This window comes from Brachionichthys hirsutus, chromosome 6, assembly GCF_040956055.1.
Source record: "Brachionichthys hirsutus isolate HB-005 chromosome 6, CSIRO-AGI_Bhir_v1, whole genome shotgun sequence".
Lineage (NCBI taxonomy): Eukaryota > Metazoa > Chordata > Actinopteri > Lophiiformes > Brachionichthyidae > Brachionichthys > Brachionichthys hirsutus.
The window spans coordinates 9801426-9822922 of record NC_090902.1 but is presented as its reverse complement, the minus strand read 5'-3'; the positions used below and the strand labels follow the sequence as shown (position 1 = coordinate 9822922).

The 21497-nt window shown below is 43.1% G+C and overlaps 1 protein-coding gene across 1 annotated transcript in view; it reads left to right on the top strand.

Moving 5' to 3' along the window:
• The window catches only part of flt4 (fms related receptor tyrosine kinase 4), a 35539-nt gene that overhangs the window by 10242 nt on the left and 3800 nt on the right, over nucleotides 1-21497 (top strand). Inside the window, exons 2-22 of the mRNA XM_068740055.1 lie at nucleotides 4293-4389; nucleotides 5903-6174; nucleotides 7804-7928; nucleotides 8040-8205; nucleotides 9086-9225; nucleotides 9293-9464; nucleotides 10662-10779; nucleotides 10946-11130; nucleotides 11789-11942; nucleotides 13654-13789; nucleotides 14341-14449; nucleotides 14867-15226; nucleotides 15728-15874; nucleotides 16548-16679; nucleotides 17064-17170; nucleotides 18388-18523; nucleotides 18987-19091; nucleotides 19211-19324; nucleotides 19950-20038; nucleotides 20482-20620; nucleotides 20729-20823. Of these exons, the coding sequence (XP_068596156.1) occupies nucleotides 4293-4389; nucleotides 5903-6174; nucleotides 7804-7928; nucleotides 8040-8205; nucleotides 9086-9225; nucleotides 9293-9464; nucleotides 10662-10779; nucleotides 10946-11130; nucleotides 11789-11942; nucleotides 13654-13789; nucleotides 14341-14449; nucleotides 14867-15226; nucleotides 15728-15874; nucleotides 16548-16679; nucleotides 17064-17170; nucleotides 18388-18523; nucleotides 18987-19091; nucleotides 19211-19324; nucleotides 19950-20038; nucleotides 20482-20620; nucleotides 20729-20823 (3098 nt within the window). The remainder of the gene's footprint in view (nucleotides 1-4292; nucleotides 4390-5902; nucleotides 6175-7803; nucleotides 7929-8039; nucleotides 8206-9085; nucleotides 9226-9292; nucleotides 9465-10661; nucleotides 10780-10945; nucleotides 11131-11788; nucleotides 11943-13653; nucleotides 13790-14340; nucleotides 14450-14866; nucleotides 15227-15727; nucleotides 15875-16547; nucleotides 16680-17063; nucleotides 17171-18387; nucleotides 18524-18986; nucleotides 19092-19210; nucleotides 19325-19949; nucleotides 20039-20481; nucleotides 20621-20728; nucleotides 20824-21497) is intronic.

Below are 21497 nucleotides of genomic sequence, written 5' to 3'. Positions count from 1 at the left end.
AATTGTAGATTAGACCTTTTGAATGTTAATTCAGACAGCCTTGAGAGGTTAAAGAAATAAACTGTTAAGCCATTCTTGTCAGCTGGATTTAAAGCTGCTTTAGTATATTTATGTGGTCATTGAGAAGAAGTAACCTGAAGAGCACACAAGCATTAGAAAAGTGTTGTCTATCACCTTATATAAATGTTCTGAAAGACATTTGGAAGGTAGAGAGGAGTTTTAGAAATTATTAAATGTTTCTGTCCACTCCGTTTTACATGACAGCCTCTTTGCTGAAATGGAAATGTTTTTCCTTTGCACATGTGGCTGCTAAGCTGAAACCCTAAAAGCCATGTGTGAATTGGGCCGTGTCATCACAGTTTTCAGGAGAATTTGGTTTTGCCCGTTTGCAAACTCATAGTAATAGTTGCCATGTTCAAATGATTGGACTCTGGAACAGTTTTTCAAAAGTTTGCATTTTTATACCTCAAAAAAAAAAAACAGCCTGCAAATATAAGTTTACCGTTTTATGCAAGAACCATTGTCGCGTAAAATACATCTAAGTTTATAATGTTCACCCTCCCTCAAATCTGCTCGGTTTCCACCAACTCCTTGGTGCAGCTTTAACTGAGTATCTGTCATGTTCTACCTTTCATGATATGTTTGTCATTCATTTGACTGGCATGCTGTCACCCTCACTCACAGGCACTAACATGAGCTGTCCATCTATAGCTGGAGAGAAACAGCAAAGGAAAAGTTGTGGAAGATCCATACATTTTTAAGGTGGGGGCAGCATTTGTGGAGTACATTTATGGATTCTATTTGAGGGATCTTTCCTGTTCCTAAAATAGTGAAGGCATGATCTGTTCTAACAGGAATGTCCTCTCACATGGAGCCTGCTTTCTCTGACACTGGTGATGGCGATGGGACTGCAGCTGGAGGCAGGTTCACATTTTGGCTGAGACAATGTTAGGGAAACTTTGCCTCTCCTTTGGGGCAGAGAAGGGAAGGAATACCCCACTGTGAGCCCAGCTGGGAATCATTCATGCACTGCCACCACTTCCCACTTCAGCTCCTCGTTGCGTTTGCTTTCTGTCAGCACAGCAATACAAGCTATCACCAGTTTGCATTTATACGAGTGTTTCTTTGTCGAATTTAATTTGCGTTATATTACTTTTAATATCCACGCAACAACGGAAACGGATTTTTGTGATGCCCAGCAGAGATGAACGAGGCTATTTGAATCAATGTCTCATTAGTATGAAAGAAAGTTGAAAGAGGGTTAAAACCAATGACAATAAAGTGCAGGAAAATCATTCAACGTTTTGGAAATGATTTATGAAATTCTGTCCAAATGTGTATCTATGATGATTTAACACGAGTTGCTGCGGGAAAGTCCACTTTAACAAATAATAGTGATATTTTCCACTCACAGTGGATTGTGTAAAAGATATGAGTCAAACTGCAGCAGCAGTGGAGATTCTCCATTCGTGTTCCTTTCCAAAACATGGCACATTGCTCTCAGTGCAACTTCACTTCTGACTGTTGTACGCCAGTAATGAAGCCTCAAGTTGTCGGTTTCAAGCAGAGATGAGAAGCGGCTACGGGGCTCTGGGCTCAGTTTTCTGCTCTGCTTCCTGTGGAAGCAACAAAAGGGGTTATGCAAATGTTTCTCTGACTTTAGTGGAACTCTCAGAATGTTTCCACACACATTTGTGTGTGAAATAAACAGCACGACATAAAGGCATGAGTGAAAATATGATACTGCTTTAAGAATAGCTATCGGAGCCCGTGATAAAACTGCTGACTTGACATCCTGAAAGCAGAACATAAACATAACACAGATTCACTACAGATGAATGTGATGCAGGAGGATAGTTGGCTTCTTCTTTTTCTACTGAAAGAATAGCATCAATCTCTGTTGCTTTTATTTTGGCAAGAATTATAATTAAAATGGAACCTAACAAACTGAGGTCATTCCAGAACTGCCCTAAACCTGCATTGTTTCTAATGACCAACACTTGCTTTAGATCAGGGGTGGGCAATTGTTTTCTTTCATGGGGCCACATGCAAAACAGAAAACATTACAGCGGGCAGGGCCCAGAGGCTGAACTCAATTCTGCATCATTTCATTATAAAAAGCAGTAAATAGCTTTGACAAGCTGCCGAGCCTGATAAGAGTTTGTGTTTTAATGAACCAATGAAAAAGTGAGCTGTCTTGCAAAAACATGTCATTTAAATGTATTATTTAATTTTGTTTATTTAATTAAACTTATTAAAACAGTGGCAAATACAATGTGAACAGTATTATCATTTGTGACTCATTATTTGTGGTCATTTTCAGATTTCAAGGCATTTTGCTTCTGCCTTCTTATCTGATTTCTTATGCTGATGAAAATTATTTTGTGCGACTGGAACAAATAAAACGGAACTGAACTGAACTAGCAAAGCTTCCCATATTCGCGGTCTTTTGGCATTGGTGCATGTTTTTGTGCAATGCCCAGGACTGCTTTAGAGTGTGTTGATGATTGAGAAGTTGCTGCTTTGCAATGTTCTCTTTAGTCTGTGAATCAAATGAATGTTTTCCAATCTTGCCTTGTGAGTATTTCTAATAACCTGACCTTTTCTTTACTGCACTGATTTGATTTGATTTGGATTTGATTTATTTGTTTATTTAACAGGGACAGTGCACATTAATAAACATTTCTGTAAATGTGCCAGAATTAGCCAAAAGGCTATTTTATATATATATATAGTATACGAAGAAAATAAATATATACCGGTGTAAATGTGGCATTGGGGATACGGGGCCAAACGGTCCGACCTTTGCCGACAACGCCACTTTAGGACTTTCAACCTAAAGATCTATTTTTTTGTTCCTTTGGTCCCCAGCTCGTCTTAGCGGGTTTCCGCAACCACAGGTCCGCTCACAGTGACGACCAGCACGGCATTCAACAATTCAAAACATTTATTCAACACTCTAAAAACTTCCGTTAAAAACACGATAAACACACAAAAGAAAAAGAGAGACAAGACAGTGACAATCCACGGCCAACCTGCCTTTGACGGGGAAAACACAAAGACAGGAACGAGGGAAGGGAAGCACCTATATACGCCCCCCCCAATCAGTGGCAAATGGGCCACAGGTGCTCCCTCCCACACCTGCCTGCCTAATTACATCCCATCCGGTTACATTCATATATATTTAAAAAAAAAATAAAAACAAACAACAAACCACAATTAAAAGCTATGTCAAATAAAATATTCTCAAGTCAAACTAAAACATGATGTCTCCTGACTTACAATTTATACTGCACTGAAGGCCAACCAGCTAACCTTAAGGCTGCCTGAGGCTCTGTCTGTTTGGAGCATTGGACTGAACCCAAGCTGATCGGTCTCCTTCCACTGGGTTCAGCCTTTACTGTAAAAACAATTAACACAATATTTACACGAGCGCAGCCTTGCTCTATTGTGCTTCTTGGGCAGCAGGATGTGTGGGAGAAATGAGGGTTGTGTACCAGAATTACAGCTGCTCGGAGCTCTGGATTTTGATTGGCAACAGGTCATGGCTGACCGCTGCAAAGATCCTTGTTATTGCTTTTCTTCTGCCGGTGCAGAAGTCTGTTACTTAGCCTGCCGCCTGAATTATGAAGATATGTGATACAGAAATGGGCGTCCGCTGCTCTGTTGTCTGCGCAATCTGACCCCAAATGTCTGCCCGAGATTACAATATTTATTTAAGCTGTGAAAGATACTGACACCTCGAATACATTTGCTTGCTTACTTTTCTCTGCCGAGAAAGAGCCATCATATATTTCACACGTAACGCAATCACTCTCCGGCACAATGGTCAGCATTTGCTTTATTTACCTTCCCACCATCACCCAACCTCTGTCTGTTCTGTTGTTCTGTGTATTTTCATCTCTAATGATATCCAGCTGGGTCATAAGTCACGGTGACACTTTTGTACATGAAAGACTGTAGGTGCGGAGCCTGACTGAGTGCTAATAGCACCCTAAGGACATTCTCCAAGCACGAGCCGGTGAAGTGAACGCATTCTCTAATAGAGACGGGAGCAGCACCGCCTCGTGAGCGGGCCATGATTTCTGTCATTGGGTGCTTCCTGGTCCTGCAGACTCGCCTCCAGCGTGCAAACGTAACAAATAGTGTGCTATCTCGATAGCTGCTGTGTCAGATGTCCTATTCTTGATGCGTTCTGGAGATCTGACAGTTTGACAGCAGCTCTGTCATAACCTTTACTTCATGACTGACCTGCTTGATATCAATCTGATGCAGTTGCCATGTTCCCTCAGGTCTGGTGGCCGGCTTTTCTATGACCCCACCCATCCTTGACTCTGTCAAAGACGACCTCGTGATTCCTGTCCATGAAACACTCACGCTCACGTGCAGGTATGTGGGTGGAGGCGTGCGTGAGCGACGCTGGATGACTTACAAGTCGTAGCGCGTAATATCTTGCAGGTGTGGAGGATAGCATAGCATTTGTCACTTTACATCTGTACTACTGTAAAACTGATTTTTGATTCCTGTCTCTATTACAATTGTTTGACAGAGTATTGCGCTACAAAATAAAATAAAATGCAGTGCTTCATTATAGACTGAACTCCAGGGATACAAAACATTTCATTCTCTCAGCAGCGTCATTTCTCGATTTTGCTGCACCGGTTCCTAAAATACCAAACAAACAATGATGCATCATAGACCAAACAATTACTCACTGAAATTTGAAAATACAGGAAACAACAGATTAAATGATTATGGTAAATAAACAAAGGTTGCAGCCCTGAAGGAGACAGCAACAGCACAGTATTTTTTTTGATGCGCTTGGTAATATGTCTGAATAATACTACTTTAAAATGCTTTTACTTGTAATAGTGCATTTTACAGGGCACCATTACATTTTTTGCTAAAGTAAAGAATCTGAATAAGAGCTCGGTCACCATTGGTGCATTGTTATTATGGTACAGCTGTAGGCTTTATGTGTTTGATGGACTGAATAATTTTGTCTATTAAATAATTTGTCTGTTCCCACAGGGTGTCATGATTTGTACATAATTATAGTTTGTATATAAAATAACACGCCCTGTCCCCAGACACCCATTTAATGTAAGAAAATAAAAAAATTAAAATGACTGGACATGTCCGTCTGTCTAATGCAAAATGAAATGATCAAAAAGCCCACAAATTGCTTTCATTGCGCTGCATGATCTGTACATATTCCAGTTATATATATTTATGCAATCAGTGGGGGCAGGTGGTAAAAGCATGGCTATCAGCTTACGGGGGAGCCTTATGATTGCACTCAGTTTTCCTCATAATGTCCACCGGCTTCACGTGTCGAACTAGTGTGTGTGTGTTCATACATGAAACAGACTGTGAAAATACTTATATTATTATATTATATTATTCATTCTTTCTTTTCATATACAGTAATACCTTGACATACGAGTATAATTTGGTCCTGGACTGAGCTCAATTCAATTTTTCAAATATAAAATAACTGAAAACAATTTAATCCGTTCCGGCCGTCTAAAAACAAACAAATCAACACTAATAACAAAGGATGTTTTTAATTTATTGCAATATAGATAGATACACAGACAAAAAACGATATACAGTATTATTGTAATATAAAATGTGGTTTTATTACGAGATTAACTTCGAGACAGACGATAGCGCTAATGGTGGTGAGCATTGCGGGGAGGAGGAGCAGGGGGCAGAGTGAAGCGCGCTCGCAGTGCTCGGCCATTTAACGCCGGCATCTGGAAGTGCTGGAGGACAATATCGGCTCTATTGGAAGAACGCCAGTGTCTCGGAACACTCGTATGTAAAAGCGCTTGCATGTCGAGGTGTTACTGCATTTTGACTCATCCGTCTCATATCATCTGACCCGATGTCTCCCCAGGGGAGAGCGCACCCTGGCCTGGGCCTGGCCTGATCCAGACCTGGTGGTTCAGGAGGTGACTGGCCGCGAGGCCCAGTGGACCACCAGAGCTCCTGGGCAAAGAACAGCCTTGGTTAGCGAGTGTCTGGGGCAGCCTGGGAGGCCATACTGCAAGAGGCTGGTCCTGAAAGGGGCGCAGGCCAAGGACACCGGCTACTACCGCTGCAAATACAAAGATGTCAGGACCATCATTATCGGAACCACCGCTGTCAGCATTTATGTTTTTGTCAGAGGCGAGTTACATTAAGTTGTCCTCACTGACCTTTTTTTATTTGTCGTAACATTTTTCAGACGTTAGGAAACATAGGAAATGTACACATTTTCAGAACACATTTGTTTTGCAGCCATGCCTCTATAGTCAGTGTCGAAATCTATTTCATATTTTAACGAGCGTGCAGTTTGCGGGGCCGTCGTGCTGTCAGAGCTGTGTTATATGAGAGCATGCTTCATCTCCTGCACACCTGACCCGCCGAACTCATCAAAGCCTTGTCTCTATTCTCGCTTCTCTTTGGGAGGCTTGCACAGAAACTCTCCTGAAAAACAACTCCTGCTTGAATATATCTTCAGCAGGGAAGCAGCCCATGCGTTTTTATAATGAGGGGCTGTTGACTTTGACTCAGCAGCACCCTGAAAGCTTGCAGGATTAACATTTCAGAAATGAGAGATGCTGAAAGGTTGATAAAGGCAGTACTAAGCGGCAGTTCAAGTTTATAATCAGAGAAAATGTTTTCAATGTTCTCGTTTCTCTGCAAATCTCTCCTAATTCAGCTACTTAGGAGGCGTTTAAAATCCGTTAAGACCTTGAACAATGACGTTATTTATCTGCATTCCCTTTCTCTCTGGGATTCACTCGATCTTACTTCATTACATTCAGATACTCTCTCTGTTTAAGGTTCTGATAAGTAGAAAGAGGAGAATGGGAGAGACAGACGATTGTCATGTGCCAGCTGACCAGTCTGTTCATGTGAACTTCTGTTTATCCCCTCTGACAAGCTGCCTAAATATTTTCCACAGGTCTAACCGGGTGGTTGATCAGAAGCAGGTGAATATTGTAGCCGGAAATTAGAGCCAGCATGTCACGAAATGAGAAGAGATACATGTGGACAAGCTCCCAGGCCTTATTTCACACTGTTATCCTAAAACTCAAACACACACTGCGCAGCATGACTTGAATGTAGAATGCACTTTAAAATGTGCATATTTAGTGCTACCATGAGGCAGAAATGTAAGCCGCTCTGTCAGATTTATTGTTTGGCCTTCAAGTCCACATCTCTGATTATTGGAAAAAGCAAACAAACAAAAAACTGGAAAATAAGAGGAGGCTTGTTTTATATATATATATATATATATATATATATATATATATATATATATATATATATATATATATATATATAAAGTAAGGAGAACAGAAGTCGACAGACTGCAAATTTGCTGTTGGCTGACAACACTCACTGGTATGAACAGGAAACAGAAAGATTTTTATAGTAGTGTGTGCATATTATTATTAGAATGTCCGCTTTTGTGATGACAACTTAGCCTAATATAAACTGGTGGGACAATAGCTGTTATGTCCCCCAAAGCCCCTCACAAAAGTAGCTGAGAAAATAAAAGGGAAACATCATGGCGGTGAGGAAGAGGAAGCATTTCCACGAAAAGACAGGTTGGAGCAAAATTGTAGGGGGCGTTCAATGCCGAATTACATGTAATTGTGATGAACTCCACATGCGGGTGTGTCTTTGGGGGGGGGGTCATTCTCATCCTGTAATACATGATCTTACTATCCCCCCCCCCCCGAAAAAAAATAGTTGTCTTTATTCCAGCTGGAGTCAGCATCACCCTTTTTTTTTTTCCTCTCCCAGACCCCGACCAGCCATTCCTCGGGAAAGGAAATGACCTGGAGACCATTTTAATTACACGCTATTCCACAAATGTCATTGTGCCGTGTCTTGTCACGGTGCCGGATCTGAACGTCACCCTCCAAGCGGTTTGTACTCACCACAAGATGTGTCGTCGCTCCGTTTATTCAAATTCAGCTGTCAAATGGCGCTTTAGCAACGATTTTTAACCAGACTACATTGTATCTGTGTCTTTTCAGTACCCCTTGCCTCTGGAGACAAACGGATTGGCATGGGACAATAAACATGGCTGGTCCATCCCAAGACAAATCATAGACAATGCGACGATGCTCATCGGGGTTTCATGTTTTGCCACGCTGGGAGGCAAAGAGTATCAGTCTGCCAACTACCTGATCCATGCCACAGGTTAAAAAACAGTACTGTCATCTTGAAGACATTATAGGGCCACTTGTGTTCCAACAACAAAAAAAGAGTTTGGTATCTCGCAAACCTTATCTTCAGCAAATCCAGTGATAAAAGTTTAAATCAAATTTGATGATCTCGCTGCTCTTGTTCAGTGGTGCTGATACACTGACTGGATTGTCACCACAATTCTGCATGGATGACGGCGAGCCAGACACACTTCACTACTGACAATTTGAAGAATCATATTTAATTATGTAACTTCCTGGAGGAGCAGCTCCCTTCTTTTAAGGGCTGTTTGCCGTCATGCTAACAGGATTTAAAGAAATTGAAGAGTTGGGATAATTCAGTTTTAGGGAAATAAAAATGAATGGGAGGGATTTGAATGCTGCGGTCCTCCTTCCACTCAGAGTGAACTCTGAGGGACCCAGAGGCTGTCTGATGCATTGATTGTGTAAGATCATTCACTCATAGCCACTGCTGCCGGGGCCAGAAGTAACTGCAGCATCAGTCAGAGGAGAAAATGAAAGCAAGTATTCACTCAAAACGCCAATGGGGTGTTTCAGTGAATACTGAGTTTACCTAGACATGTCATTTCAAGTGACTGCAGGGAGAGCTGGCTGAAATATCAGAGGTACATGGCCAGTATCCAAATCCTTAATGTGGCTTCCCACTTTAATTTCCTTTACTGATTTATAGATTTGACACATGAATGGAAACAGCACAGGCTTGTGACAACCAGTTTCTTTTTAGTGGGACGGCTTCCCTTGTCCAAAGGAAAGTCATTTCCTCTGGTCCTGTGAGGAAGGAAAACCTGCTGACGATGTCCCCGTGACCTCTCCTCCCACTGTCCCTCTGTTTCTACCTCCCCCGTTTTTCTCAGGAAGCCAGGTTTACGATGTCAAGCTGTATCCTGAGGACCCAGTGGAGCTGATAGCGGGGGAGACTCTCACCCTAAACTGCACCGCGTTGGTGGAGTTTGACGCCGGGGTGGACATTCAGTGGTCGTACCCTGGTAAACAGGTATGTAGCGTCAAATGTGGGCCACGTGTTGTACAAATGTAATAAACTCACATTTTGTCCTGATCAGACCAACAGTTGGGCAGAAACGAAGCCCTACCGTGAAGCGCTGTCTCACGCTACCGAAGCTGTCAGCATCCTGACCATCCAGAGCGTCAATGTCACTGACAGCGGCCCGTACGCCTGCAACGTTACCAGCATTGATTCAACACTAACCCAACAAACCCAGGTCATAGTTTACGGTAAGGAGAACAATGAATATTGTCTTGTTGGTCATTTTTATGTTCCTTTTTGGAAAAAAAAAAAAAAAAACCTACACAACTTTAAAAGAGCGTGTACCTCTGCAAAAAAAGATGAAGCCCAACAACAGGAAATAGTTTACAGGATGTGCCAAAAAATAATTCTCCAGATCTACGTGAATGCTGCCTACCGACCTAAACTCTGCCTTGGCCCAAATTCAAACGGAACATTTCATGATCCATTCGGAAGCAGACACACAATAAGACGATGAAGATCTGGCATTAGAATCAGCTGTTCTTTGAGGCTCTCTCTAGGAGATGACAGACTATAAAATGCACCAACATGCCAACAACCTATGCCAATAACAATGAATATGATTTTAACTTACTAATTGGCACATTTTACAGTTGAGGGTGGTTCAAAATCTCATTCTGCTGCTGGCCTTAAAGTTCATCCTGGATGGATGTAATAACCTTAATCTAATGATTTCTAACAATCCATTTAAAAGCTGCTGAGAAATTCAGCTTAAATGTCAGGACAGTGACGCCAGAGGAAATGCCTAGTAAAGGCTTGACGTAATCTAACAGCAGCACAGCGTGCCGGTGAGCTGTGAACTCAGTAAGGTCTGCAGAGCAATATCAAGCTGCACATTCGATCCCTAGCTTACATCAGCATCCACGGGCCATACTGGAGGACAAGCTGGGCTCTATTGGAAGAACCCCAGAGGGCATTGGAGAGAGCAGGGGTGCATTTTATTGCTTGTAAATTATAAATGAATTCTATATATAGATTTCTCTCATGCTCCTATATAGGAATAATCATACCACAAATTGATCAAATATTTAGTGCTGTAATTTTGAAAGGCATTTTTAGATTTTGCAGTGAACTAGAATAATAAAAAAACAAACAAAAAACAAACATATAAACTAGTTAAATTAGCAATTGTTTGGCAAACACTGGTGCATAGCCGAGGAATGACGTCAGAGGTTTCGATGGATTTTTCCAGCTCAGTCTGACGTGATCCTGCGACACCATTTAACCAAGCTGATGCACAGCTGCCGTAATACAGATGAGACATTTCCACAGCTTTAAAGCCTACAGGGATTGAGCGTTTGATACTTCTGTTGGGGATTTATTTAGCTTTATGACTCAGACTTGAAGCTATACAACCAGTTATAAGTTCATGTCTATTCCTTCAGGAAATCCATTTATCAGCCTGAACTACAGGACCGGCCCAGTGGTGGAGGTGAACGCCGGCCAAAAGTCAGTCAAACTGCATGTAAATGTGTCGGCATTCCCCACACCGGAAACACAATGGTGAGAAAAGACTCTTTTGGTAATTCCTTGAACACTGTGGGACACATTTTCACAAGCAGCATGGATTTAAAGCTTTATTCAGGGGCAAATCATCTGAGCTGGGGGTGGGGGGGGGGAGGCTATCACTACTGCAGCAGCTGAGTATTTATGTGCGTTTTGTGTCCAGGTATAAAAATGGAAAGCTGATAAACCAACGTCCAGAGTTCAAGCTGAAAGGGATGAGGGTGCACCTTAACCACGCTTTGGAGATTAAAGATGTTTGTCAGGGGGATTCTGGGCTCTACATGATTGTGCTGAAGAACCGTGAAGCTGCACTGGAGAAACGGCTCAACATCACGCTTGTTGTCAACGGTAACTATTCCATTGGTCCGTGGATCCTCAGCGGACATGAAACCAGATGTTTGGTGTGTTAAACATCCATGTGGTCAAATTAATCCTGCTCCAAAACTCTAGTGGCTTACAAATAAGGAAGATAGAGTGCAAAGTGTTATGATGAATATTTTATAGAAAGGCCGACATTAATCTGTGAATTTGTTGGTAAAAAGTTGAGACAAAAGCTGAAATTGAAATGTTGCATCAGTAGACAAAAGATTCACTAAAGGGTAAGGGTACTTCATGGCGAGAAGCAGAATTCCAGAGGAACCAATTAGTCTATGAAACCAGCATAAATTAATAATTAGGCGAGGAGGCATGATGAAATGTTGCGCTTTGGTTAGAAAAAACGTTTTTTGAGTTATGAATAAAAAATACTATTGTGCTCTGTAAACCATAGAAGTAAATGTGTTATAGTCTGATATCGCCCCAGAGAGGATCAATTATTTTGCTTTTATCTGTGTAAAGCGTGTTTCTTATCTAAAAAGTACTTTTCTATAGTATTAATTGCATCCAAAAACATTCAAACCAGAGTGCAAAACAATTTCAACCGAGTCCAGGGTGTTTTTTTTTTTTACTTTGCCCAAAAGAGCGTGTGCTGGGAAGATAAACACCATTTATTGGCCTTCTCCCCAAGTCCCCCCACAGATCCATGAGAAAGAAGTGGCAGATTCATCCAGTCCATACCCCAGTGGCACCAGCCAAACCCTAACATGCACCGCCTATGGCCTCCCCGCTCCGAAGGTCAGCTGGCAGTGGAGGGCCTGGGGCCCCTGTGTCCCCAGCAAACAGTAAGAAACACACTCACACAGAGCTGATGCGTTTCCTGACAAACGATGTGTAACCAGCGAAGAAGGCTTGACCGAACATGACAAGAACAGGAGGATGGGCGTTTAGTTTGGGGACTAAATAAGGTGGGATTGGAATTGTCCACCGGTCCAGGGTGAAGAGGAGAGGGAGGAGATGATGAACAGAGAGATGGGGAAGTGGATGAAAGCAGCTAATGATGGAGGGGGAGGAATAAATACAGGAAAGAGAGATAAAAGGAAAGTGAGTCTGTTCAATGTCCAAATTCCCCTGCACAGGAATAATCCTCCTGCGCTGCAGCTGAGTCGCCACGGCGCACACACACACACACACACACACTGAGATTACAGGCATTGTGCTGGGGCTCACAACACAGTGTAATAGATTATCTGGGAATACATTCAGTTTTCTCTTTCCTGCCTCTCCGACCTTGACCTTGAGGCCACAGAATATCCTCTAATGTGCACGCCTGCGTTCATTTTTCTGGAAGGCTTTGTATTTGAGGTTATTGCAGTTTTATTGACCTTCTCCAGAAGGGGGGCAACATGAGTGCAGACGAGAGGCGTCCAACCTCTTCTAAAGGTGTACGCTAGTTTTTCAGTTCTGGTTTCATCAGATGTGACATTTCATAAGCGCTGAATGCTGCGGCTCTGTTGACCTATTCCGAAAAAGGAAAATTGAACTTCTATTTTTAAGATGATGTGTTGTGTCCCATATGGCCAAGGAGCAGAGCAAGACCCAAAAAATGCGGAGACAGAGTCGGGAAACCAAAATAGAGTCTTTAATTGTTCCCAAAACACAAAACACTCAGTCTAAACTGTACTGAGGGGTGGACGGGCTGGAACGTCCTAGCAAGAAAACCAACACAAAATCGCAGCCAAACAAAAGTGCAGAAACAACAGCTGGTCGGGAAATCAGCTCCAACAAACAAAATCAAAACACTCAGCTGGTTTCGGAAACTGGCAGAGAACGGAACTGCTTCTCCAAAAACACGGGGACTGGAACGGGAACGGGAACCGGAACTGGGCCAAGAAACACGCACGGGAGGCATTCGGGTGATCCGGTAACTGACTGTGGAGACGGAGGGATTTTAAGCAGTGGGGTAATGGGGATGATGGGTTTCAGGTGCGTCTGTTACTGCCGCTCCGTTCTCTGCCACGCCCACTGTCTAGAGAGGGGGAGGGAAGAACAAATGAAACCAAAAACAACCCCGAACCCCAACATGATGGTCAAACATGTAGCTATTCTAAAGCTGTCTTTGTTCACGACAGCTTTTATAATGTACATGTTGAAGCACACTTGAGGAAGACACTCAATATATTACCTTTGGGACTACTGTAAAGGAATAAACCTTGAAAAGCTTGAGAAATAGTTTTCAAGACAGCTAGAGGATGTTTCATTCGGAGTTTCGTTTGGAGAAAATTGAAGTGGTGCCTTCATGAGAAATTGTAATTTCATGTTTCATTAGTTCTGCTATGATGTTCCCTCAATGAATGTTGAAAGAGAAAATGAGACCATATGTTTCCCCACCACCTAACAGAACAATTAGCATAATTGATCTGGCTCTGAGATGCTATCCACTTTGTGGATAAAAATAAAAAAAAGATTAAAGGTCAGGTTTGCTTTGCTTATGAATTCTCTTCCCTGCATGTCAATGAGGGGAGACATCTCTAATGCATCTGTGATTCACTGCAGGACCCGACGGGGCAGGAAGGGCCGGAGTGACAGGATCACCGACTGTCAGAACTGGCAGAACATTAACTCTGACATTTCCGTCAATGACATTGAGCCCATTGAATCAACGGCTGAAGTGGTGGACGGTCGGCAAAAGGTTCATTGACAGTCTTTAATTGTATTTGCCTGCTGCATTTACACATTTTCGTGAATTACATGAATAATATGTCGTAATTTGAGGATATGATGGTAAGATTACGATTGATTTAGGACGATGACGATGAGAACATGAACCAGAGAAGAAGAAAACATTTACCTAAAAGGACTCGTGCATGAACTGGGAGGTTTTTCTGTAACCGTTCCAATTTCTAAGCTCCATAAAAAAATGTGACAATCAAGAAGCATTTCCACAGTAGAAATATTTACAACAGCCATCCTCTGCAGACTTCCTGTGAGGACTCACTATAAACACACACACGCATGAATACATATGTATAGGAGGAAATAATTGCAAGGCACGCACGCAGAGCCCACACAGAATCCCACAAATACCCACTGATGTTTTCTCAGGTGAGTTTGTTTCTTGACCTGTCAGCAGAACATCTGGTTTGTGTCAAGCTCACACAGGCTTACCTGAAGGCTGACATTAAAGACAAGCGCATTTCCTCCTCATGAATACAAATATCATCATGTTTTTTCTCCTCACAGATAGTGAGCCGGCTTCAGATTCGCAACGCCAGCGTTTCTGTCATGTACAAATGTTCAGCTGAAAACAAAGCTGGCAAAGACGAGCGGCTGATCTACTTCTATGTAACCAGTGAGTGGATTCGCCCAGCAAGGCCTGAGCCACGAAATAATTGCAAGAAAAAAGCTAATATGTCGACGCGAGAGTGTTTATTGAACCTTTTGACAGATTTGTCAAAAAATACATTTAACATAGATTTGCATATATGAGTTTTAATTTGTATAATGTTTGCTAAATCTGTCTATCTATCTATCTATCTATCTATCTATCTATCTATCTATCTATCTATCTATCTTCAGCTGTCTTCTTTTAAGAAAATAAATAGAAATCTCAGTTGGGTGATACAGTAAGAAAATCAACATGCGTGAATATCCTAGGATTTAAACGAGCAAACATTTTAGGGCTCATTCTTAGCGATAGGTCCAGTGTACAAGCTCTGTCTTTTTAGACCACCTAACCTCCCCGCTGTCCTTCGCGGTGTCTTCACAGCCATCCCTGAGGGCTTCAGCGTGGACGTTCAGCCCTCGGAGAATCCCCTGGAGCAGGAGAAAGTATCTCTGTGTTGCAGCGCTGACAATTACACCTATGAGCAACTGCAGTGGTATCGACTAGACCCCAAAGCCCTGAGGGATGTCCACGGCAAGCCCCAGGAACTGGACTGCAGGAGCGTGCACCTCTACGCAGACAACCTCAACGGCCAGCTCTCCTTCCAGGAGCCGTCAAACAGCTGGGTCCTGGACTTCACCACGTCCTCCATACAACTGCAGGACGAGGGCCACTATGTGTGTGAGGCTCAGAGCAGGCGCAGTGGGGAAAAGCAGTGCCTGTTCAGATACATCTCTGTCAGAGGTGAGGGATAACAGTCAGCGATGCACATTACCCAGCGCAGAGAGTCACTGACACCACAGATAATTGCGGCGATAAACTCAATACCTTTCGGCAGCACTGCACACGGCCCGCGTCGGGATCGGGCTGATATGCTGCAGGCTTATAAATATATATAAGCTTATAAAGTCGGATGCACACAGCCTGACACAGCCATCATTTGCAGCTAATAGTGGGTACCTGGTGTTTGCACAGCATCAATATGTATGGAAGGAAATACAGCTGAGATGCTGCAGGACTGGAATGCACAAGCATGCTGTTCTGGGAACATTGCGTCAGCGCCTGTGGGATGGATGTAGCTCGCTTTAATGGGATGTGGTTTTATTCCATTTGATTTTTGTCCATCTTCTGAGACATTTCTTGCCCTCCAGATGAAAGAGTCATAGTGTTGATTTCTTCTTTTTTCTTCCTGGCTGCCTTGTTCATTTTTTTTTTTTTTTTTTGGCTTTTCTCTTCTCTCTGCAGCCCTGGAGGCGCCTCAGTACAAGCGCAGCCTCACCAACCAGACGGTGAATGTGACCGAGTCTTTGAGGATGGAGTGCGATGCGGAGGGACGACCTTTGCCCTGGCTCTCCTGGTCCAAAGATAACCAGCCTCTCCATCAAATATCAGGTGCATTACAGTATTACACCCACGCAGACGATGCACACATTTACACAACAGCGCATGCACCCACAAGCGACCCAGCAGACACATTTTCATGCAGCGACATTTATTCATAAAGTTTTTATAAATGGCCGCGGGTCTTAATTTAGCAGAACTGACATCTTCCTGGGAGACTATTCTCCTTCTGGAGCTTCCAGTCGATCAGAAATCAGATACTCATTAATATTTATTTGGACATAAACACGTTTTGGCGGATTAAAAGCCAGCTGCAGGACCCCACCGAACCACCCACCAGCCCACCCACACACTCGTACTCTTTTATGTGTGTACGTGCTAAGCAGTGACAGGAATACACACACACAAGCAAAAAGGTCCCGAGGACTGATTGATATGGCTCATTAGCTCTCCCAGCACGTGTCCCCCCCAAGAAATTGGGGGGGGGGGGTTAGGTGTATTCAACATGGGCCTGAGTGACAGCCGATGCTCTGGTTTCACTCAGAGTGAACACTGGGACATGTTGCTCGCCACTTGGGACAACAGGATGAATACCAGAATTCCAAGGGTGTGACGAGAATTTAAGAAACGTTAATGAGAAAGTTGCTGAATTTATGGACTGAGCGAGAAAGAAGTATTGAGTTGTAGTTGTGTGTGTGTGTGTGTGTCCGGTACCTCTCTGCAGGGGTCCAGCTGCAGGATTCAAACCGAACTCTTAGTATCCAGAGGGTCAGAGAGGAGGACGCTGGCCTTTACACCTGCACCGCTTGCAACCAGCGTGGTTGTGTCCACTCCTCAGCCGCCGTCCGTGTCATCGGTAAGACATACGACTCACACGCAAACCGACCGTTGCATGCAATCACTATATGACACCTGAATCCACTCACACACCATCACCACTGACATGCTTCTTCATGTGAACTCAGCCCTAAATACGCTGCAGCACACTGTGCACATGCTCTCAGAAAGCTTATGCAGAAAATGGTCTCAAGATGCATGGCTTCATTTGAGTGAATGTCCTTTAAAGAGCATGAGTACAACCTAAAGATGTAATGTAAAGAACTCACAAGAACGCTGGGACCAGAGGTTTGCCATATAGCACCCCCTTCAGTACAAGAAGGGGGTGCTACAAGAAAGTACAAGAAACTAAAAACAAGCATTCACCTAGAAGTATTTTTCTTTATTCTTTTTTTGTGTGAAGGTTCGAGTGACAAGGCCAACGTGGAGGTTGTCATTCTCATCGGGACCAGCGTCATCGCCGTTTTCTTCTGGGCCTTACTCATCCTCATCTTCTGCAATGCGAAGCGGGTCAGAGGGCGTAGCTTTTTCCACTGCATGTCTGTGTGTCCGTGAGAGAAACTGGCAGACTGTGAGGGAGACCCTTTTCTTTTCTCCTCATTTGGCCACTCATGCAATTCACAATGTGATCGTGCCATTGGGAAACCAATTCCAAGATCGTCGGAGACACGAATTATCTGAGTTAAAACTATGCAGATTGTTGATATGAGACTCAGTAGGAATCTTAAAATCTGCTTTGTAGCCTGGTGGTATTATTAGATGGAGCTCAAGGCATGCTATAAGGGCAGCGATGTTGAATTTACACTGACGATAATAATGATATTTAAAGACATCTTCTTTCTGCTGACAGAATATTGTTAAACTGTAATATATTTTAATTAAACGGCTATTAGTGATATTATGGTGTAATCCCCCTACTGTAAATAATGATCACTTATTAACAGACACGTTTTAGATCAGTTAGTTTTTACAAGAAAATTGTCACACGTGTAAATAATCTCAGTGTATAAACATTCCCTCATCCATCCATCCATCCATCCATCCATCCATCCATCCATCCATCCATCCATCCATCCACTGCTCATCCAGACTACATTTTGACCCCATGGAGGAAGCTTGTAGCCACAGTAATTCAGGCTTGTGACCACAGTTGAGGTGTAGATCTTAACTGGCTCTGCCACCGGCTTCCTTTTTGCCATAATGGCTCGATACGGCCTACCTTACTGCAGACGCACCACTGAATCACATGCTCCCTTTCTTTCCATCACGCATCAACAAGCTTCTTAATTTCCCTTTGGGATTAATGAAGTATTCTGAATCTGAATTTGATGCTCCTTCCCTTGAGATATCATCTCACCCTCACTGCAGCAGGGTGAGCAATTCATTGTTTCATATTGGGGAAACCCTCTGAAATAGAGGCGCTAAACATAATGCTGTGTGCATGAATGGAGCTGAGCCAAAAATGCATCAGATTGTGCCGCCTCACTTCCCACACCGGCTCCGGTTCTGTTCCTGCCAGAGGTCGTTTTCATTTTCCCTGGGACCAGTCCATAATGAGGGCCCCTCCATCACCCGCCGTCTGAAAAAAAAAATGCATCCGAAACAACACACCAAATGCACATTTTCATTCTCTCATTGTGCACAACCACCTGGAATACCTTATTCACTCATGTCCAGCTCAAACATCCTGACCTTACATCATCGGCGTTGTCTTTTCTGACTTTCAGGTTAACCCAGCAGACATAAAGACGGGCTACCTGTCCATCATCATGGACCCTGGAGAGGTGCCTCTGGATGAGCAGTGTGAATACCTTCCGTATGACTCGTCACAGTGGGAGATCTCCAGAGACAGACTCCGATTGGGTGAGCCATCGGGGAGTGTGCGGATGGGTAGTTGGATGGCGGAATAAATTAGCAAATGGGAGCCGTGCGGTTTCACGAGGTAACATGCAGGCGGCAACGAGAGCGAAGAGATGGATGAAAGTGAATTTGTTTTCCATTTCCAGAATCTTTAATAGCATGAATTGGGATTGCTGCCAGCCAGGAAAAGCGTAACAGAGTAAAGTGCTAATGTTAAAATATGCACTCATTCACAGCACAGCTTTTGAAAAAGGCCCTGCGGGAAAGCAGCTGTTTCACAAGATCAACTTATGGCAGCACGTTGTTTCCAAAAGCTTCAATTGAGATTCTAATTCCTCTCCGTTGTCTCCGTGCGCGCCAGAAGCATTTCATTTTGCAGCTGCTCCTCGCCACAACTGTTACCGAAGTCTGCGTAGGTTAATATGGATGGACATCCTGTCACTGTCTCTGTTCTGTCTTCTGACAGGAAAGGTTTTGGGCCACGGTGCTTTTGGAAAGGTAATTGAGGCATCATTCTATGGCATCAGCAAAAGTAGCAGTCTGGACACAGTGGCTGTTAAGATGCTGAAGGGTGAGAGTGTTTTTCTTTCTTTTTTTGTAATCGTCGAAAAACCCTTAGGAGACATTTGAAAGTGTCCGGACACACTGTAGAGGTAGAGAACAAACTGTGACATGTGTTTTTTGTTTCAGAGGGTGCGACAGCCAGTGAGCATAAGGCCTTGATGTCGGAGCTGAAGATACTGATTCACATCGGGAACCATCTGAATGTGGTGAACCTGGTGGGAGCCTGCACCAAACCAAATGGTGAGGCCCGGTTTAACTGGCAATACATGCCACGTGTGTGTTCATAGTTTATCCTAAATTGTGCTGTCTGGGATGGAGATGACATAATGTGCACACATCGTAAAAACAAAAAGAAATACGTGTGTTCACCCGTGAATCAGAGTCAGCGTCTAATAATTGTCCCTTTGAGGCTTTTCTCCAGTCTAAATGACATTAAGCCTGAATGTTAGTGGCTGATCTTTTTTTTATAAACACACATGCGCATGATTTAGTTCTGCTGTGCGGTTTGTGGAGCAGCACGGCTTTTTGATGAGATGATAACATTTCCTACCCCTGGGGGGCTTCCACACGATAGTTTCAGACCAACTGAGAATGTCAAATGTATGTATTTTTTTTCCCCCTTTAACTTTCACACCCCTGATTCAACGTCCGTGCTTCATCTGAAAATGTTTACCCCAATGAATGCAGTAATATGGCATTGCAGCGAACAACAGACAGGAAATGTGTGAGGAATGTCGGCGGGGGGGGGGGGATGCTTTGAGACGCCTCGGAAACAACAGGGAGAAATCGTTTTAATAACAGCGGAATGGCCATTATGCATCAATGCCATGAACAAGTTTAATGGTGAAACTTTCTGTTTTCCCAGGTCCGCTGATGGTGATCGTGGAATACTGCAAGTTTGGGAATCTTTCCAACTTCCTACGAGCAAAGAGGGAGTTCTTCCTGCCGTACAGGGTATTTAGCATTCTACAGAATCTGAAGCGATCTAAAACTTATGACGCTTAATGAAAAAGCATATTTAGAAGACTTTTTCCTTTTCTGTTGCAAAGGTCAAAGGTCAGTCCCCTTACCCTTCCCCTTCCATGTGTTGTTCCATTTATTTTCCAGTGCAGACAAATGTAAATGTCCTAGATTTAAAATAATATCTGTTAAAAATCCGTCCATCCATTTTCTTGCCGCTTTGAGTCGCTTGGGCCGATCCCAGCTTGCTGTGGGCGAGAGGCGGGTGACACCTCGGACACGCTGCCAGCGCATTGTGGGTTAAAAGGACGCTCCACAACCTAAAAGCATTAAAGACCGTTCAAAAATATGCCACCCGATTGAAGTTTATTTGGTTGGAATTTTTCAAACCTTTGTAACTGTTTGATGCCGACTATTGAAATATTCCCCTTTTTTAGGATCGCTCTCCAAAAACTCAAAGCCAGGTGAGACGGATGATTGAGGCAGGACAAATAGACCAACTATCCTCCTCCGCTCTCAACAATCCTCAGAGTCCGTCGCCAAACGTACCCACTCAAAATCCTGCTGTGGAGAAATGTGAGTATTTTTATTCATTCAAGTAAATGATGTAACTGTCTTGCTACAGCTGGAGTATAATCCCTTCCTAATTTGCTTTCCATTGCTGCCCTCGTCTTCCCAACGCAGTGGAGGACTTGTGGAAAACCCCTCTGACGATAGAAGATCTCATTTGCTACAGTTTCCAAGTGGCTCGTGGGATGGAGTTCCTGGCCTCCAGAAAGGTCCGCTGTCAAAATCTCACAGATCATTAGAGAGCATCATGTTAGTCGGATGGATGGACGGATGGATGTTGATTGCCAACAGAGGTCGATTGAAGTGGGAGCAAGTTAAAGTTTGCATCGTTTATCCTTTCACATCTTTGTACATTTTAATTCACAAAGTGACCTTGACGGCATGTTTAAAGGGTCATAAAGGGGTCCGATATGCACTATCATGCAAAACGTCTTCTGGTTCTGATCCAGAATGAGGTCAGGAAAAAATATTACATTTTACCATTGAAACTCCCGTTTATGGATTCAAAAAAATCAGTTACAAATACACATCAACTCCGATTCACTGTTTCTCTTCAGGGTTGGTGTATAAAGATAGCAAGAACAATCTAGAACCTTTTGGTGCTGATCCAGATGAAACGTACAGCTGGTCCTTACTTAACAAAGGAGTAACGTTCCGAAGATTTCAGCGTTAAACGAGACCCCGGTTGACAGACAACTTGGCTGACATTTTGTGTGGTCAAAAAAGTTTATATTTGCATACGTCCACCGGGTATGTACGTATATTTAAACAAATAATAATAAAAAAGATACAAATTAAAAATCTAAACTAAATTTAGACAATTTTCTCAAATTTCAAAATAAAATTATTTGATTTGTTTAAATACTGGAGACATCCTTGTAAA